This window comes from Otolemur garnettii, unplaced genomic scaffold, assembly GCF_000181295.1.
Source record: "Otolemur garnettii isolate 467f Iridium unplaced genomic scaffold, OtoGar3 scaffold00026, whole genome shotgun sequence".
Taxonomy (NCBI): Eukaryota; Metazoa; Chordata; class Mammalia; order Primates; family Galagidae; genus Otolemur; species Otolemur garnettii.
Window position 1 is genome coordinate 8652327 of NW_003852421.1, and position 13292 is coordinate 8665618.

At 39.9% G+C, this 13292-nt stretch overlaps 1 protein-coding gene across 3 annotated transcripts in view; it reads left to right on the plus strand.

Annotated features, from left to right (window-relative positions):
• The window catches only part of HIVEP1 (human immunodeficiency virus type I enhancer binding protein 1), a 142422-nt gene that overhangs the window by 3844 nt on the left and 125286 nt on the right, over positions 1 to 13292 (plus strand). For 2 of the 3 annotated variants that reach the window (XM_012804254.2, XM_023512310.1), the window contains exon 2: positions 2729 to 2871. In XM_012804254.2, coding sequence (XP_012659708.1) covers positions 2832 to 2871 — 40 coding nt within the window. In that variant the 5' untranslated portion in view covers positions 2729 to 2831. Of the gene's footprint in view, positions 1 to 1741; positions 2872 to 13292 lie in introns of those variants that run through there. The other variant, XM_023512311.1, reaches the window with a different exon arrangement.

Sequence of the window (13292 nt, forward strand, 5' to 3'; positions counted from 1 at the left end):
GTGTGTGTGTGTGAGCGTGTGTGTGCAACCGCCGACCTTGCAGAGGGGATGGCTGCGTGCGAGAGACACTTGCCACTTCTGGGCGCCCTCGCTGCGCGCGAGCGGAGCAGGTACGGAGGGACCTAGTCTCCCCAGCCACCTTCCACCCGCAGACGCATTTTGCAAGAGGGTGGGGGCTGAGGGAGACCAGGCCCCGGTTTCCCAACCTCCCGGCTTTGTGGCTTTCTTTCCCTTTCGTTCTTTGCTCTAAGTGCCTGTTTACTCCCGGCCACCTGGGTAGTTTCTTTCCGGGTTGGGAATGCGCGCCCGCAGCTGTTGGGAAGGGGGCGGTGGGTTGGGGCGCGGGTTGGATCGGGCTCGCCTTGGGGTCGGGCTCGGTGAGGAGTTGCTGGCTGGAGAGGGGAGGGGGCGGTGGCGGGGCTGGCGGCGAGGAGGAGTCTCTGGGCTGCCGCGCTCGGCTCATCTCCTCCGCCTCCCCATCTCTTCCTCCTCCTCCTCCTCCCCCTCCTCCTCCTCCGGCTCTCCGCATCCACTCCAGGCTCCTTCCTGAGCTGGCACTTCCATTCCCCCCCCCTCTTGGCATGCGAAGCGCTTTGTTCAGTGCAGCGTTGCAGAGGGGTTTTCCCAGGCTCCGCCCTCCACATTCATTCATGTTTTTTCTCCTTGCAACTGTCTTTACGCTTTTTGATCGTGTCATGTTTTTGCTCCGTATGTAGTATTTATTTTTCTCGTAAATGAACGGTTTATCACTCGTCTTAGTCGCTACACTGCTGTTGTCTTTGGAAATACCCACATTCCCCCGCAAGGATTTAAACAGGGATGGACAGCTAGGGACAGTGGGTAGGCAGTGAACGGGGTAACAGGAAGCCTTTACAGATCGGGAATTTGCATATTTTACATTTATGGTCTGGATCCTGCAGGATCACGTGATCAGATTACGATCAGAGTTCAGGCTTTAAAAACTTCCAAATATCCTGACTATTTAAAAGGTTTAAGTTTAAGGAATGTCATTAAGCATTCGTGCAATATATTTGACCCTAATGTGGCTAAATTCTTTATTGAATCAGAACCTTCTTGAATCAGTGGATGTTTCTTTAGTGCAGGGAGTTGAGAAACCCTATCTTTTATAGATCATTTAGCACAGTGGTAGATGAAATACATAGTTGGATCATTATATTCTTTCTCACGTAGTTAAAAATTGCAGTAATTTTGTGCTGTGCTGACATATAGCCACAGGATAAAATACTGAACTTAATTGTAGCTTTCTTTCTAGTTATTTGCTATAATGAAACCATAGATTTCTAAGACCTTCTACTAGGGTATTAGATACATTCTTCCCTATATAGGCTTTCTGAGGGAGAATTAATACTTCATCATTTTTGTGTGATGGCAAAACATCTGCATTGTTTAGCGCTTAGAACAATCTTATGAAGTGGATTGTATTTCTTAGTTTTACAGTTGTGAAATCTGATCTTCAGAGAGGTTAAATAATTTGAACAAGGCCACACAGGGCATAAAGCCCGGCTTTGAACCCAGTCTGATCTGACACCAAAATAAGTGTTCATGACTTGCTGTGCAGCACAGGCCCTTGAAAAACAAAACAAAACAAAACCCTGAGAGTAGGTATATCCTTTTCTCTACAGAAATAAGTACTGGAAGTAACAGAGTCATTCTTAGTTGCCTATCTTGGGCAGGTTACTTAATTTCCCCTCTGTTAAATAGTTTTCTTATCTATAAAGTGGAAAAGTGATAGTTACCTTCTCAGTTATTGTTAGATTAAATTAGGTAGCGTGTAGAAAGTATACAGGCACATAGGTATTCTTTTGTTTCTTACCAGGTGCCACATACAACAGAAGTTTTAAACAAAGTATTCCATTTTTCTGTCTTTGCTTAGTAATTAAACATTGTTTCACGTTTGACAGGAACATAAAGAGCTTTGCTGATCTGGCAGGAAGTTAAAACTAAGATTTCAGCTCTAGGATCCTGGAGAATGGTGAGGAAGGGGAGTTTGAGGGGCCTGATTTAGGGAGAGAGGTGATTAGGTTTTGGATTACTATCTTGGTACATTGTATTTCAGATCACTGTTTTCAAAAATGTGTCCTTCAGGACAGGCTAAGATATGCTGCAGTAATAAGTAACTCCCAAACTTCACTGACTTAACAGAATAAAAATCCATTTCTTGTTTATGTTGCCTGATCACAGAACTCAGGTCTGTGTTGTCAGATTCACGATCTGGAACAGTGCTGGTCCCAAGGCAGAAGGACGGGAGCTCTGGAGGACTTTTGTTTTTGATAACCGAAAAGCCCTGGAAGCAAAGCATGTTTTATCCACTCACAGGTCACTAGCTACAACTGTCATACATTCCAGCTAAACACAGGATGGCAGAAAATGCAGTCTTACCTGGAGCCTAGAAGGGAGGTCTGGAATAATTGGGAAGCAGCCATAGTAGTAACTGCATATATCAAGTGAAGTTGTTAACTCTAAAACAAGATGCCCTTATGAATGGGCACATGTACTATGTACAATGTAACCCTTTTGTAACCTAAAGCTATAGTTTATTGTTCCTGGCAATATTTTAAAACACAAGGTGAATTTTTTCCACTCTTGTATAGTGGCATGCAGCTTGGTCACCTTGAGTTTAGGTTAGTGGCATGTTAGGCAATAACTTTTAAAGGATCTTTTTCCTTTGGAGATCATAAACTACGCCTCTTGTTTTTTACTTTTTCAGTACATGGGTTAATTGATGTGCATTGAGTTTATGGAGCTACCTTTTTGTGACCGGCTCTTGCTACAGTTTCTAAGAAGAAAAAGGAGCCCCTGAATCAAAGAAGATGCCTCGAACTAAACAGATTCATCCCAGAAATCTAAGAGGTAAGGCTCTACGTTAAGTAGAAGTAAGGTTTGCGGTGAAATCTTTTACTACAGTATCTCTTTGGTGGCAGGAATGGCAGTTTGTTAGAAGCCCTCCGTGCTCCCCAGTGAGCTCTATTTCTCTTGTTCATTTCTATTTGTTTTGTACAAGTCTTGTCTTCTTGTCTCTCAGGAGATACTAATAAATACCTGCTGAATGAATTAATTGAGTTTGACAAAATTACAGTGCCTTCCCACCTATGCGCTATTTCTTGACAGGAAGCGTATCAAGGAATCTGAAATGAAGGGTTGAATCTTCTTTGCCAACTGGATCATCATGAATTTTTCTGTTTTTTTTTTCACCCCTTCATACTTTTGAGATTTATTTCTGTACTGCTGTATAAGTTAGGTTAACAAGATAAGAGAGTTGTAGTTGGCATTTACTCAGAGCATTATTTGCAGAAGTCAGAGGCAGTTTGACTTATTTTCCACAAAGAAGCAGAGCGTCAGAAAGACGCGTTTCCCACAATGACTTAAAAAAGAGTGTTTTCTCCTTACCCATCAACGGATATTTTAATGTTAGAATAGCAAGTTTCTTCCAGCTTACTTGTTTTAAAGATTTGTATTGGTCTAATGTGTTTCACCCTCTGGGAATAGTAATTATTTTTTATATTAAACGACATTAGGTAACAATGTAGCAGTATTGAGCAAAGAACTGTGATTAAAGTTTTGAGACAGATTGTGTTACTGTCCATTATTTCACTTTCAAGAAACACAGTTGACCACATAGTTTGTTATCACCTGTGGAGTTTCAGCTTGCTGGGCTGATTGGTGTTCCTAGCAGGGCTTCATTTGTTTCTGCCTGGAGGATTTTACGTGTTTTGATTTTTATGTATTTCAAAACTTTTGTATTGACCTATGTACCTTAAAGATTCTCAGATTATGTATTATGTTTCCATGGCAGTTTCAGTTGTCCCAATATAATCTTTCTTAATTTATTCTTGGTTGTTCTCCTGTGGTAAGTATATTTCTATGTCTGTGCAAAGTGACAAGACTACATGTGTATCTTTCTGGAAAGTGAATTTTACTAGGGGAGAATATGTATACTTGTGCGTGTGTACACACAGATTAGATAAGTATAAAAAAGTATACTGGGATCTATCATGGAGGAATGTACCAAATTTGCATGGATTTTAAGATTAGATATGCACAGGTTATGTTCCCATAAGGAGATGGAGTTATAATTTTTTGCTCTTTGCTTTTTTTTTGGAGACAGTCTTACTATGTTGTCCTCATTAGAGTGCTTTGGTTTAATAGCTCACAGCAACCTCTAACTCCAGGGCTCAAGTGATCCTCTTGCCCCACCCTCCTGAGTAGCTGGGACTACAGGTGCCCACCACAACCCTGGACTATTTTTTTTGTTATTGTTGTCATTGTTTTTTAGCAGGCCCTGGCCCGTTCGAAGGTGCATGTGGCTGGCACTCTAACCACTGAGAGCTGTGGGCACCAAGCCACCTGGCTAGATTTAGAGACAGGGTCTTGCTCTTGCAGAGGCTGGTCTGGAACTCCTGAGCTCAGGCAGTCCACCTCCCTCGGCCTCCCAGAGTGCTAGGATTACAGGCATGAGCCAGGCCCCCTCTTTGAGGTTCTTTAGTAGAAAAGTGTAAGACTGATTGTTATCTTATGACTAGGACATAAATTTGGGGTGGAGATGAGACACTTAGACCCAATAGGTGACCTGTACACGTTCTAGGACTGTGGTTTTGTTGAAGTCAGTCTCTTCACCCTTGATGTATAAACCAGACAGAAGCTTTGTTTTTGATGCCTTTTTTCCATTTGCACAGTGCAGATGAATAGAGTTTTAACACTGGCTTCTCCTTTGTGAGGCTGAAGAAGAATTTTGGAAGAGACGAGAGGAGGACTTGGTGGGTTGTCCTAGGTTCCCTGGAGAAGGGTCTCTGGACCACGGTGGGGCAAACTTCCAAGCTGCTCTGTATATTCTTGGTGAACTGACAGCAGGCTGTGCCGCCTTGTCCTGCAGCCAGTCTGCCCTTAGTGATCACTCCTCTGTAGAGGGGCTGTCCCTGCCACCTTCCTAGGTCTTTGCTTGGATTCAGGGACACACAATAGAGCGGTGGTTCTCAACCTTCCTAATGCTCCGACTCTTTAATATGGTTCCTGTGGGTCATGACTTACAGATTGAGAACCACTGCAGTAGAAGAACCAGTGACTGGGGGTTCCAGGCCAGTTCTGGTACCCTAAAAGGTTGTCTTTGCTTCGCCAGTCATTATTGTGAATATTTTTCAAAACTTTATTAAAGAGGAAGAGAGATGTTACCTATTTGAGTTGTTCTTGGGTCTAGGGTTTCAAAGCCTTGTCTACTTTAAGATTGGAAGTCAGTGTGGAAAATACTAAGTATGAACCTTTTGCAAAACATATTTTGAGAATTTGGTGTAGCTGTTTTTCATTTTTATTGGTTGAGTGCATTTGGCTCTGAACATGCTATGAAAATGAGAACTTTTTTCCCCTCCAAGAGCCAGCTTTGTTACACTATGCGACGTGCCATGGAGGAAGGTGGTCAGATCACAGTCGTGAGCCACACACGGTGGTCTGAGGAGGGCCTACGTGCGCAGGGAGGCTCTCCGTTGCCTTCCCGTGTCTGTTCTTTGTTGTATCACATGGATGTCATCTCACGAGCTCAGTGTGCAAGGCCAGCATTTCTGGGCTTGGTCTTCTTTCTGGAAAGTACCTCTTCTCCTTCTGTTGCTGCTATTTTCTTATTCCATGTGGGAGATGTGATGTGTCTGCTCAAGAAGATTTCACCTTTTCTTTGAGTTTGTCCCCCATCCTCTTCCCTTCTCCCCTTGTCTAAGTACCTTCTTCCCCTCCACAAATGTACACTGAGGCTCCATTGCTCATGTTTGTACGTGGCTTGTACTTACGATGTTGCATCATAACTTTTCTAATACAGATCTCTCAGCCGGATTCTAAATCTGTCTGAAGAGATCATTTTGGTCATCTCGCTCAACAAAAGAATATTTGGTTTTGCTAACTTTTTAGCAAATGAAAGGGGAGAGTTAAGATGATTAGACCCATGAAATTTATGTTTTTTGGATCATGATTAGGAACTGCCTCTTGCCAGATTCGATAGCCTCTGATGAAGGAACTTATGATAATTTTAATTGCCTAAACAGATAAACCAAGAGGTTATGACTGACTTTTGTTTTATATGACGTTTCACCATTGGATGCCTAGAGTTTATCCCTTCAGTACATTTAATTAATAAAAAGGTAAAGAGTTTGGCCTCATTCTGTCATGGACTAGCTGTATGGTCTTGGGCAAGCTCTGAGTGTTGGTTTTCTCATCTGTAAAATGGAAATAACGTGTGAAGGTGAGGATGATATGGCAGATGCAAACATTTGCCACAGCGTCTGACACAGAGTAAACCTGCAAGCCAGGGAACTATTCCTTCTGTCAACCTCTTCAGTCGCCTGTGGTTCATAAGTAGAGGAAACAAGGCTACCAACATAGAACCTTTAATTGCAATTCATGCCGTGTCTGCGCTCAGCCTCGATCACTGACTTGGCCCGTTGTTCTAACTTCTTAATGCTTGGGACCTGGAGGAAAGAGGTCAGTGCAGAAAATGTTTTGGGGAGGAGGATTCTTACCCAGTGCGGTGTTTCTTCAGTTTTTTCACTTAAACGCATTGAAACCTTATCTCAGGTTTTGACACTATTAAAATGAGGTTAAACAGAATATTTATGTGTCTTCATCTCATTCTCAGGAAACATTTTATTCTGTCGAACTGTTTTTAAAAATGTTGCCATCATAGATCACGTGAGATTGAAGTGAAGTGCTCTCCTTCACTTCTGAGATCACAACCATCTCTCTGTCCCCTGCTCTGCTTCTGTGTGCGACAAGAGAAACCCAACTGAGTTTTCAGGATTAATCTGATTAAGATGAATGTTTTCATTGGCATTCCGTGTGTGGCCCTACTTCAGTGGTGGCTTTATAAAGTCTTCACTATGAATAGAATCTTATGTTTACTTGTTATGCAGGGATTATCTTGGTGAGTTTAAAGTGCAGTAGGTTTAATTTTGATGATTTTCAGATGGAATTCCAGCTGTTGAAGCATTGTTTTTTCACATTTGGATGTGAGGTCAGCGGTTCTGTGCTGACAGCCTTAAGATTTGAGAAGTCAGAAATCTTGTACTGAAAACAACCCCATGGCTTATTTAAAAAAAAGGGGGGGGAGGAAGAAAAAAAATTCTGTATACAACTATAGCTAGAAAGGAAATAAGTAATAATTAAAAGAATAGTTATTGCTGATGTAGGTGAAAAAGGTATGTAAATAGCTGACATGATTTAGTTTGAGTAGGATAAAAATATGAGAAAAAACTTAACATGGCAAGCCTCCCACTTTTTTTTTTGCAGATAATTATTTTTCAGCTCATGTTGCGAGCTTATTTGATGCTTTTTGAATGCTTATTAACATCATCCAAAAGCTTTTTTCATATTAAAAGCAAATACAAAATGTGATAATATGATTAACTAGAGTAATGATTTTATTTTAGAACATTTTTGCACACGATATGTTCTGATGGAGGTAAAATTTTATTTTACCATAGAATAGAAAAATACATAATGTGTATAACGTCTTCTGTTATATAAAAACATTTCCAAGCTTCACATTTAGAATGCAATAATCTGAACAAGTCTGGGCTAAGGTTGGTTCTTGTATTATGTGGAAAAAGTATTTTCTAAATAAGTGCTTTACATTTTCATTCATATATTTAATTCTTTTAAAACATTGTAGCAGGGCACCTGTAGTCCCAGCTGCTTGGGAGGTTAAGGCAAGAAACTCTTAAGCCCAAGGTTGTTGTGAGCTGGGCCACCACCGCACTCTACCGAGGGTGAGGTAGTGAGATACCTGTCTCCAGTACTTTTCTGCATATTAATGCGTAGTATACTCACTGCAAATCATACTATGGTGTTCCTATAAAGCACCTGATTTTTGTACTACTACTAACTGTTGTTCAATACAGCACAAAAGCTTGTAATCAGGGTCCTTTTTTCTCAATGTTCTAGTCCTTTTTTTCAGAAAGAAGGTCTTTTTGACTATTTAGTAAAGGATTGCATTCATTTTGATTTTATTTCTATACCTTTAAATAAAATTTTTCAGAAGTTTCTTAGAAATTTTCTGTGATGAGTTTTGTTCTAGAGACTATTTGAATACTCTTTTTTTTAGGGACAGAGTCTCATTTTATGGCCCTTGGTAGAGTGCTGTAGCATCACAGCTCACAGCAACCTCCAACCCCTGGGCTTAGGCGATTGTCATGCCTCAGCCTTCCAAGTAGCTAGGACTACAGGTGCCCACCACAATGCCCAGCTATTTTTTTGTTGTTGCAGTTTGCCCGGGGCTGGGTTCGGACCCACCACCCTTGATATATGGGCCAGCGCCCTGGCCACTGAGCACAGGCGCCACCCTCTAGAGAATCTTCTAAAGTTGTGCTGTGGGGCAGAAGCATTAAACAAATACGAAGTAATCACGAAGTAGTCAACCACTATGTGATTAACCAGAGTTTCCATGTGGCTATACATAGAATGAAGAGAGCATGAATTTAACCAAGTATACTTATTGTTTTGTATTTTGAAGTGTGCTTGTATGTACTTATCTCCCATCTTTTTCAAAGTTGTCAGTGAAGAAACAGATCAGCGGATAATAGGTACAATAAACAGCTAGTAGTATGTTAAACATGCAACATAGGGCGGTATTTGATAGTTTAAAAATAGGTAAAAAATAAAAATGAACTGAGCTGATACACAGGGGCTTGGTAGGTGTTAAGCTGTATGGGGTTTCCCTGGTGTCTTTGGGTTTCTTTGTGCCTCTCCACAAGAATTATATTAAGTTTTACAGCAGGAAAGATGGGCCTTGGAGGTTATTTAGTTTAGCTTCTTCGTTTTATGAATGAGAAATAAAGGTGGGCAGAGAATTTTAGGTGAATTGGCTTGGAGCAGCTTATTTGTATCTTGTTTGAGATGATACTTGTGGAATATTCTCCTGAAATTTTTTTAAGCATATTACTTCCTATAGTTATGGATTTTTATAGGCCAGTGGGAGGAGAGAGGCTGTTTTTTTAATATAGTTTTTTATGGTGATAAAAAGAGCTAACCCTTCCACAGGTCTGTGCCATCTTCCTTTCCAAGTGCTTTTTACATATTTGCTTAACATTGTAATGTTTTCATATTAGTTTCTCCAGAAATATTTCCTGTGTCTTCAAGTCTGAAATTTCAGTTGTTACACTAAAACTCCCATTTAAATACAGCCATTTTCCATTTTAAGTAAGACATCTCTACTTTCATCTGTTCACATCTAAGCAGATCCCTACAGTCATGAGAGATAGGTACTGTTGTGACCCCATTTTATGGACAAGGGAACGAGGCAGAAAGAGATTGCTGTGTGCCCAGGGTCACACAGCTAGGAGTCTCCAGTGCCTTTGCTCCCAGCCATCCTGCTTATACTCATTAATGCTGGTAGTAGAATGAGCTTTCCTAATTAGTTACAGTTTGGAAATGCTCTCCAAATCCCGGTTGAGAAATAATACTCACTAAGCATATAGATTACTCAGGGGGTTAGATTGTGAAGGATTATTCTTTTTTCTCCTCTAAGTCCAGTTGTTGAGACTCCCGTTCAGAGTTATGTGTGTATACATTACTCTAAGTTGGATTTGCTATCACAAACAGCCTAGGGAACTTCCAGGTGCTCCAAGAGAAAAAGAATAGTTGTTTTCATCAAAAATGTTTGCTTATATGATCGGCTTAGTTTTGAGCAGGTGAAAATAGAGATGTCTTACTTGAAATGCAAAATGGGTGTATTTTAATGGGAGTTTTAGTGTAACAGTTGAAAATTCAGACTTGAAGACCTAGAAAATATTTCTGGGGAAACTAATGTGAAAACATTACAGTTTTTAAGCAAAATATGGGGGATACCATTCTATAGTTTGTCTTCAGATGATAGGTGTACAATAAAATGTAGAAAAAGGATGCTATTTTAGATGTGTGTGGACTCTTCCATATTGCAGATACAGATAAAGGGGAAATAAAGATTAAGGGATCAGAGTTGGAGATTTTATTAGTCTTTCATTTTAATGGGAACAGTGAAAATGCTAATAGATAATGCCTAGATATACAATCTTGCACCTATTCTGTTTGAGTTCTTGTTATAATTTGTCTTGACCACAGGGAAAAAAGATCTAAGAGTAATATGAAGCAACAGTTATGATTTCAGATTAATATGGTCTGTGCAATATTGAAATTCCAAAGGGAAAATTGAGCAAAACATAATCTGGGTGAAATAAAGCAACTAAGAAATACCTCTTGGAGCAGTCAACCTTTTTCCTCAATGAAACTTTGGAGTGGAAGGAAAAAAAAAAAAAACGAAGAAAATTTGAATGAAATGAAACTTCTTAGATTTGATGTGTATAGTTTGTGTTTATAGTAATTATAAGATCACCAGGTTAAGTTCTTTTACACTGCCAGGCAGATCTTATGTGTTTAAAGAAGGTCTATCAAAGGCTAGCTTATTTCTTAAACCTGAAAAACAACCTTCGTGTAGCAGTAGTATGATTTGTTGACATCCAGGGAAGAGTAACAGGTTACAAGAATGAGGTAGGCTTTCTGTTGTTTTCCCTATTTCAGAAAATCATCATGCAAAGAAATAAACCAGCAACAGAGCGACATGTGACCTTCAGCAAATAACTTCAGTTTCTTCTTTGAGAGCAAGGCATTGGAGTGGGCAGAGTTTCATGGGAGTGATGTTGACCTGTAATTTACTTTTTACTTCTAAATAGCTCTTATTTGGGGGCAGGGGTCAGCAAACTGCAGTCTAGTCTCTCCGCCTGTTTTTGTAAATAAAGTTCTAATGAAACATAGCCACGCCCATTTATTGACCTGCTGTCTATGGCTGCTTCCATGTACCAGCAACGACCTTCCATAGTTGCTTAAGCCTAAAATATTTATTATTTAACCCTTTACAGAAAAGTTTGCTGGTCTCTGTTAGTAATGAAAATAATAAAGGAGAAGTGACTTATTTATTTATAAACTCCTTTATGTTTGGGATAAATAAGAAAATACTCTAAGACTGCTTTAGGAATGAATTTTAGGGGAACCTACATCTGTTTAAGTATGTGAGTGTCGTGGCAGACATGATAAGGGGAATTCACATTTGTTTGAGAAAAAGTCCCTTTACTGGTATTTCTAAAATGGAGAGCCTTAGGTTGAGTTGTTTTTGCCAGAAAAATTCAGTTCTTGGTTTTCTGATACCAAGATTGTGGGTTTCCACCCAGTAGGCCTAATTAGGCAGCCAACTGTCCTGTCAGATAGACTATACTATCCTTTTTCTAATTGTTATCTCCATTAGTCACCTCTATATTTAACTCATGTGATAGAAATATATCAAAAGCAATGCATTTTCAACATGAAGAATTGTTCTTCAGCAAAATGCAGCTGCCTTTGAGAGGAAGGCCTTCTGAGTAATGAGCCCTGGGGGGAAGGAAGTTCCACTGCTGCAGAGTGGGGTGAGGTCCTCTGAGTGATAATTGCTGTTAATACATTCAGCATTAGAATTTCTATTTAGGTTTTGGGGAACACAGTTAAACTTCTCGAATTCTCAGTGTTCTATAGCACACTTTCTTTAATATCCTAATAATTCTGAATTTCTGGTGGTTTGGGGGTTGTGGGATGAGAGTTGGTAGAGAACATACTATTTTTGTGATACGGTTTTGTTTTGCTTAACTTTACGTTTAAGGGTAGACTCAGTTGAGTTCTTGGTAACGATTGAGTAGTTTGAGAAATACTTTTTGAAAGCAAAGTTAATTCTCCCCGGACATGTTGGATTGCTAAGCTCTTTCTTTTGGCACATGCCAGTGTTAAACCATGGCTCAGAAATAGTATGAGAATCAGCAGCTATTAACACATTTCTTTCTTAGTGACAGGCAAGGCCTAGAGTGGTCATGAAGTATGGGGGAAATAAGGGGCCACTTAGGTGGCCATCACTCAGAAGCCTCTGTCTGAAATTGTGTGGCCCTGCCTTGGCGCGTGGCCCTGCCATGACGGGATGGACACGTGCTCATCAGCTCTGACAGTTGAACATGTAACGTGTGAAGGTTCAGACTGCTCTGCTAATATTTGATGAGTAACATATAAGTATATATTGAATTAACATACATAAGGAGATGTCTGGCTGCCTAGCCAAGTCTAAATGCGATATTCAGCCTTCTGTATGTTGCTGGTTTAAGTTGACCTACTATGTTTTGATGGAATTAGTGCTGTCTGTGTTGAGTTTCGAGTTCAGCCTTCACAATTACATCTTTGTGGAGGAGCTATTCACATTTACATTTTCGTGGAGGAGCTAGAGTTTGTAGTTATTTTGCATTTGAAGATAGGTTCTTTCATGGCAAGATTACCTTTTTCAGTCTCCAGATAGTGTCATACTACTGAAGAGTGAATTTTTTTGTATAGCTTTATTAAGATACAACTTTTGATATTTAGTAACTTTGTAGAACTGGGCAACCTCTACCATTTTTGGAACACATCTGTCACCCCCAACATTTCCTTGTGCCTGGTGGGCAGTCATTCCTCACTCCCACTGTCAGCTCCACCAACTGCTGGTCTACTTTCTGGCGATTTAATAAATGGAATTGTATAACATGTGTTTTGGCTTTTTCATTTAGCATGATGTACTGAGATGCGTCTACATTGTAGCACATATCAGGACCTTTGTTACCTTTTATTACCACGTAATATTCTCTTATATGAATATACTACATTTTATTGATCCATTCACCAGTTGACAGACATTTGGATTAATTTTCAGTGTTCAGCTAGTATGAATAATGTTGCCTTAAGCAGTCTTCTACAAAAGGTTTGCAGTTAGGTGGAGCAGTCTATAAATCTCAGGTCAAGTTGGTTATTAATGTCTGTTTTACCTGATGATGCTATAGAGACTCCAGCTCTCAGAGTTGTTGTTTGCATGGTGTCTGTTTCCTGTCCTTTTTCCTTGAACCTAGGGTATGTCCCTTGTGGATGGCATGTTGGTGCAGTTGGTTTTTCATACAGTCTGACAATCAGCCATCTGAGTGGGTGTTTATTTTGTCATACTGATGTAATTACTGTTATTGTTGGATTTATGTCTGCCATTTTTGCTATTTCTCTTCAGTTTATTTTATAATTTTGTTCCTCTGTAAATCCTTCATTGTATTCTTTTGTGTTACATTTTTATCATAGGATTTTGATTTCTTTTTTTAATATACTTTTGAATAGTTTTCTAGTGGCTGCTCTAGAGATTATAATATTCATCTTAATGTGTTACCATCTACTTGAGGATGGTGCTAACTTTGGTAAAATGTGGAAACTCTGTTGTAATACCTCTTTTTCCTCCTTTT